General features: G+C 40.2%; 2 protein-coding genes across 2 annotated transcripts; both read right to left on the bottom strand.

Annotated features, from left to right (window-relative positions):
* Positions 1 to 979: 979 nt before the first annotated feature.
* On the bottom strand, positions 980 to 3108 carry LOC107954387 (uncharacterized). Its single transcript, XM_016889929.2, is given in 2 exon segments — positions 980 to 2175; positions 2177 to 3108. Coding segments are annotated over 2 exon segments (2097 nt in total). The 5' UTR covers positions 3094 to 3108; the 3' UTR covers positions 980 to 995.
* Positions 3109 to 3516: 408 nt separating this feature from the next.
* Positions 3517 to 6210, bottom strand: LOC107954388 (tRNA:m(4)X modification enzyme TRM13 homolog). The gene is made up of 9 exons (XM_016889930.2): positions 5977 to 6210; positions 5806 to 5871; positions 5390 to 5722; positions 5065 to 5314; positions 4852 to 4909; positions 4437 to 4523; positions 4196 to 4321; positions 3965 to 4103; positions 3517 to 3831 (listed from the first exon to the last, which is right to left on the bottom strand). The coding sequence occupies exons 1-9, from the start codon at positions 6063 to 6065 to the stop codon at positions 3603 to 3605; spliced, it is 1377 nt and encodes a 458-aa protein (XP_016745419.1). The 5' UTR covers positions 6066 to 6210; the 3' UTR covers positions 3517 to 3602.

Below are 6210 nucleotides of genomic sequence, written 5' to 3'. Positions count from 1 at the left end.
GTACGAGTATTTTGGCCTAATTCATTTTTGAGGAAATTAGAATGTCGTGCCCTAACGCATTGGGTGTGACATTTTTTTTCTCTGAAATGATAAGGGTCTTAATACGTAACGTTTTTAAGTTTTTGCTAAGGATTATATTTTTTAAATTTTCGACATTAAGACACTAATTAATTAACTAGGTACCAATTTTGGGCGTTACGAGGGTACTAATCCTTCCTTGTACGTAACCGACTCCCGGATCTGTTTTTCTAAAACTCGTAGACCAAAGCCGTTTTTTTAGGTGATCCAATCACACCTCAATAAAAGATTGGTGGCGACTCCTAATTTTCATTTTTTAAAGTCGACAACCTAGATTTTTTGTTTTTAAAAAATGGTTTCGACAATATTGAGCAAGGAGAAGCCTCGTAAAATGGTTCAATCGTTAGGACTCTCCAATGCTTCAGTTGGTTTTTGAAGAGTGCATAATGAATGTGAGCTAGTTTCGATTTGTATTGCGCCTTTTCTACTTCTTTGAAGTTACTAGTAATTGATATTTTAGGGGATGTTGGAAGTGTAATAGACTTATTTTTTGCCTATATTTTTACCCGAACCCTTTCATATTTCGACGGCCCGCCCGCCTATGGACAGGTCTAAGACTAATCCTTAAATAATTCACTCATTCTGTGTTTTAAATAGGTAAGTTAATATAGAATGTATTAACTCATCTTGTGTAATATGTGTGTTTATGTTCTATTTAATATACGTTAAATTGTGTTTTGACAGAATTTATTAAGACCTACTCTTTCTTTCATTATTTTAAAAATATTAATATTACGTACAAAATCATTGTTAACAACTTTATATTTTCACAATTTCATATTTTTTATTAAAAAAGCCAAAAAAGAAAGAAAGAAAGTCCGCATTTTATTATTATTATTAATGATACTTACGATGTTTTTTAAAAATAAAAATAAAAATATAATATAATTCTACTTGATTATATTCCAAAAGTGACTTTAATTAAAATCAGAAGTAATCCACAGTGGTTCATCAAATTCACCGGTAAGTTCAACCCCAGCATCATTCCCTAGACACAAACGTCTCATATCCAGCTCACCCCCAAAATGCCACGTTGGCGTCCCATTTTCTTATCCATCACACGTCAGCCTCCTCAATCCACTCCCGTCCAACCTCATCACATACAAATCTCCGTACGGCTGGAACTGGTTTGGAAACGAAACCGGCTCAGCCGTCACGCCGCCTATGTTAGCCGCGAACACCAGCCACTCCCCATTCGGGCTAAAACACACGTGGTTGATCCTCTCCATGTCCACGTCACTCGATCCCTTCGGTCCCGCCGCGTAAATTCTCCTAAGATCAGAGCCGTCGGGTTTAATCACGTAAATGCTGAAGGCATCCACGTTATTCGGATTATGCATGTTGGATGAAAAGGCTATGAGATCGCCGTTAGGGGACCAGGAGGGCATCGTATCAATCCAAGGGCCAGCAGTTAACTTACGTATACCGTCGTTGAATTCGCCGTTAACCGCATCAAGTATGTACAAATTCTTATGTCCAGAACGGCCTGAGCGGAACACGAGGGACTTCCCATCGGGAGAGCAGGACGGGAAGGCGTTATTCCCTGTATCTTCTCGCGTGAGAATCTTTACATCGCACGGGATCTCTTGAAGATCACTGTTCAGATATGAAGGCTCAAATGTGACTCGTGCGATCTGGACCGTCGTTTTAGTTGACTCGAATATCGGACCCAAGGAAGAGTAAATCACGTATTTTTCCGTTGGGCTCCAGGAGTTGCAAAATGCCACACGGCCCTTGATCAAGGTCCATCGTTCTGAGCCGTCCGATTTTACAACTTTAATGTCTCCATTTTCATCCAAAGCGGGGTTCAACGCTAGGAGACTACCGTCGGGACTGAAAGAAGGAAATGACCCGTTGATTCGCAGCATGCCTAGATCTTTGATGGGAGACGCAACTGGCTCTAGATGTGGAACCCTCGACTCACCCTCAGTCGACTTACCTCTGAACCTGTGGTACCCGAGGGACTCAGAGTTGGAAGAGACGAAGGGGTTATAATGATGAAAAGCTGGGTTCAGCAACACTGTCACTGGGTGAAAAACTTTCCTCTCGAGGTCGAAAATCTCGATATGTCTGTAACACTTGCCGCGTCGCCGAGTTGGGAGTGATGCAGTGGAGACCAGGAGGAGTGATGCGGAGAGGAAGGACTGGGAATTCAGAAAATTCAAGAGGATTTTCTGGAAATTGTACCCGGAAAATGCTCCACCAGCCATCGTCAGCTTGGCGGTGAAAGAAAATGGTTGAGTCACCAGACCAAGTGGGCCAACCGCCTCTCTCGCAAACAACCAAACGATTTTTCGGATCGGACGTTGGGAAAACAACGATATCCGTTTTCAGCTCGTGAAAATCACCTTCCCAGGGACGAGAACCATACGATGCAATGGCTACAAATGTTCCAGATTTTGAAATTGCAGGGATATAGTCAACAACCCCGTAGGGAGACAGTCGTATAATTTTCCTTTTACCATGGAGCTCGGTTGAATAAAGAGCGGACCAGCTCTGGAAAGGTTTCTCAGGTTGTTCATGAGCTGAAATGAAGTAAAGATGGTGGCTTTTGATGATGGGTCGATCGTGGAAGAGGCTGTCGGGAACAGATGGTAGCTGCTCGGGCTTGGATAGGCCTCGGCGGGTGAGGTAAATCCGGGGGCAACCCGACCGTTCAGAGATAAAAACGATGGACTGATCTTCGTTTACAAATTGAGCGTTGTAGTTGATGGAAATACCGTCAGTGAGGCGGTGTTCGGAGGTCGAACCTGTGATGGGAGTTTGATTAAGATTGACGGTGAAGATGTCGAAGCCGTACTGTGACCTTCCAACGGATGTGAAGACGACGATGCCCTTAGGATCCATTGAACTAGGCGTGGTAGGAGTCAGTGTGTCTAAATTTACAGCTTTAAATAAGCGGCGACTACATAAGAGTGAAGTGAGTGGATGAGAGGAAAGGTAGACAGGACGTCGGTTGTTTACCTGCTTGCGTAGGAGATGACGCAAATTTGTTGCTTGTCTTATCATCTTCATTCTTGAAATTATGAATTTTTAAATCCAAAATTTATCCCTTGTTGTCTTTTATATAAAAAATTATATCTGTTAAACGTCAGGATTGGCTACTGAAATACAAACGCCTAAACCTCCACTAGTTTTTAGATGCCACAACACTCTACTTTTCCACTAGAAGAAAACAGCTGTTCATAGCAGAGCAGGTGTAATAACGAGGAGCAGAGAACGAAATGACAAATTCTGATGCATATTCAAAGAAGAAGGGCATTTGAATCCCGAACATAACAATTCAACACAAAATTGTTGTTTTTAGTTATACAACATCATATTGGGGGGGACACCACTAATTTTTAGATGTCACTGCTCTCTACTTTTCCACTTGAAAAAAACAGAAGACTATTAGAACGAAATGACATTCTGATACATATTCAAAGAAGAAAGGCATTTGAATCCCGAACATGATATAATTCAATACAAAATTGTTGTTTTTAGTTATACAATGTCAGATGAGAGGGAAAAAGCCATGCAACTTAGCGACCACCGAGATGTCTGGCTATTAATAAATGGTTTTCTGGAGAGATGCTTGATGGAACATACTTAACAAGCTGAGTTTGGAGTCCATGTTCCTTGAGCCACATTAGCCTTCCCATATCAATTATCTGCTTGCACATGAAGCCTAGCTTTGCCCTCTCAATAGCTTTCATATTCTTTGCAATGGCTTCCACTCCATTTGCATCCCCATTACATTCTTCCCTCTCACTGTCACAAGAAAATGAATCTGCTTTTAGAAGGAAATTGCGAGAAAATACTCAAAATGGAATGCCACTTTTCTTAGCATCCTCAATGTTATAAAGGTATGGCCATAAGGGAAAAAAAGAAGAAGCTATATTACATTGATTCTGGACGCAATTTGAAATCAATAACGTCAGAAAGATCTGAACCATGATCAGCATCGACTGCCCAACTGCTAAACCACGTAATTGCATGGAATTCTTCTTTGCTAATACCCAAACTAGTTAAGTATTTTTTATCTGTAGAGCCAAGCACGTTATACGGTTGGTTTACCAGGAAAAGATATTATGAATTTTTATATAGATGTTATAGAGGCAGAAAGTTGGATTACTTATGTAGTGTTTCCATTGGCAAAGGTGATGGCAGCATGTCGCTATTGCAAGACCTCTCAAGTAACAATTAACTCCACATTGTTCAGCACTCCTTTCATTTGCCAGGCAGCATCTAAGTGTCAAATCTGTAGTGAAAAGTTTCAACATGGTGGGAGACAGTAGAGAATGCTTTTCACCGCTCTAGTATTTCGTTGGATCAATTATAACAATCATTGTGAAAATGCAGGTATAATAACTTACCTGTTGCTGGGCCACAGAGATGTTTACCAATAGCTATATAAGGAAGTCTTTGCAATGACTCAACAGCATTCAAGTTCAGATCCTCAACTGCGAAAGTAAAAGTTCATGATATGATGACAAAAAGAAGGGTAGGGAAGTTACGCATGCTTAAAAAAACATGCTTGCCATTTACCCTTTTTCACAAGTGAATTTGCAAATGATAGGTCTCAAAGTGAAACAGAAAATGCATCTCACAATTTTTAATGAGGGGAAGCCATACAAAACTTGAGCATTCTAATCTCTACAAACATAACGCATCATAGAACTCGACAGGATGTTCAGAATAAAACTAAGAAAGAAAGCATTGGAGAATGAAGACTCTATGGAGAAGTTAAAAAAAAAGTATCTGCAAAAATAAAGTTCTGAAAAACCTTACTGTCAATTCTCAAACGTTCTAATATCAAGCTCTCTTTCTGTCGCAAAGATCGATCAGCCTAGAAATAGCATTGGCATATTGAAACCAAAAAAGGCAAAAGAAAAAATCAATGAAGGTTCAAAGAGCATAGAAACACATCCAAAATAGATGGCATGAGCCTAGAGTAAATAAAATCTTTGCAAATACTACAAACTTAATCTCAATTCAACTAACCTTAAGTTTGTAGGCCTTTCTCTCAACTAGAAATACCCTTCTAATACCATAGCAATCTGCAAGCATTTGTGTCAAGTACCCTCTCCCAGCTCCAAATTCAACCACTGCAGGAACACCGTTGCTATTTTCAGCTCGCTCCACAAGTTCGCAGTTTTCCTTGCCATCAATCCTTTCCAAAACCCCAAACTCTTCCAAGTTCCCAAGCATTGACGCCTGTTGTGCAACATGCTTCTCCTGAAATGGCACATTCCTGTCACAAATCAACTCAAGTTAAAAGCAAACCGACTCCCACAAAAAACAACCCGAGCAATTCAATTTAAAATACCTGTCTACTTCTCCCTTAATCCATACGCCACAAGCTTCAGGTATCTTATAGGAGTCTTTAATATCATTACAAATTTGAGCATGCACTGACTCAATCTTTCCAATCATCTCAAAGAACTCGGATATGTTCAAGCTATAAACAGCATTTCTCTTCATTTCAGAGGTTACAATATCAAAACCAGAAGTGGGAATTCCAGTTTCCGGTTCTTCTTGTTCATCTTCTTTGCCAGCATTAACACCCTTTTGGTAAAAAGGTTGGGTGCTCAAGGATTGAACTTGTTTGACTAAGGGGCATCTCCTTAGATGGCTTCCCAGGTTTTCCTGAAGCACAGAACTTCAAAATAAAGCCAAAATGAAATGTTAATTTTTTATTGTTTCTGGTGGATAAGTAAAAAGGATTGAGAGAAAGGGTATTACTGGGAAGGGTCAATCGGACATGGGATCCACTGGTTATTGGTCCTCGGAGTGTGATTGCCACAAAACCTTGAAACAGTTGGATTATTAGAAAAAAAAAACCGAAAAGAACTCCAGAGATAGGAGGAAAGAAAAGAAAAGAAAGGAGAAGAGCGATAGGGAGATCGAACTAACAAGGAATTTTGGAGAGGGGAGTTTGCACAGAATCTGCTCTTTTTGGGAACCCAGAATTTGCAGCGATTTTCCATCAACTTAGTCTTCATTTCACCAGAGACCACTTTGGTTTTGATCGGTACAACCAGAGCTTCGTTTTTCCGTTATGTTTTTCTTTTCCATTTTAGTAATACTAATTAGGGTAAATTCAATTAAGGGGCGATCAAGTGGAAGTCACGTTGTACTCTGAGGCTT

This window comes from Gossypium hirsutum, chromosome D07 (assembly GCF_007990345.1).
Source record: "Gossypium hirsutum isolate 1008001.06 chromosome D07, Gossypium_hirsutum_v2.1, whole genome shotgun sequence".
Taxonomy (NCBI): domain Eukaryota; kingdom Viridiplantae; phylum Streptophyta; class Magnoliopsida; order Malvales; family Malvaceae; genus Gossypium; species Gossypium hirsutum.
This window is presented reverse-complemented; position numbering and strand designations above follow the sequence as displayed.

Bases quoted from the DNA above. Each gene is read 5' to 3' on its own strand.
- LOC107954388 (XM_016889930.2), bottom strand. From the start codon at position 6,065: ATGAAGACTAAGTTGATGGAAAATCGCTGCAAATTCTGGGTTCCCAAA. The intron at 4,524-4,851 runs GTAAGGTTTTTC...TTACTTTCGCAG, and splicing joins AGAACGTTTGAGAATTGACA to TTGAGGATCTGAACTTGAAT. The intron at 4,104-4,195 runs GTAATCCAACTT...TTGGCTCTACAG, and splicing joins CCAATGGAAACACTACATAA to ATAAAAAATACTTAACTAGT.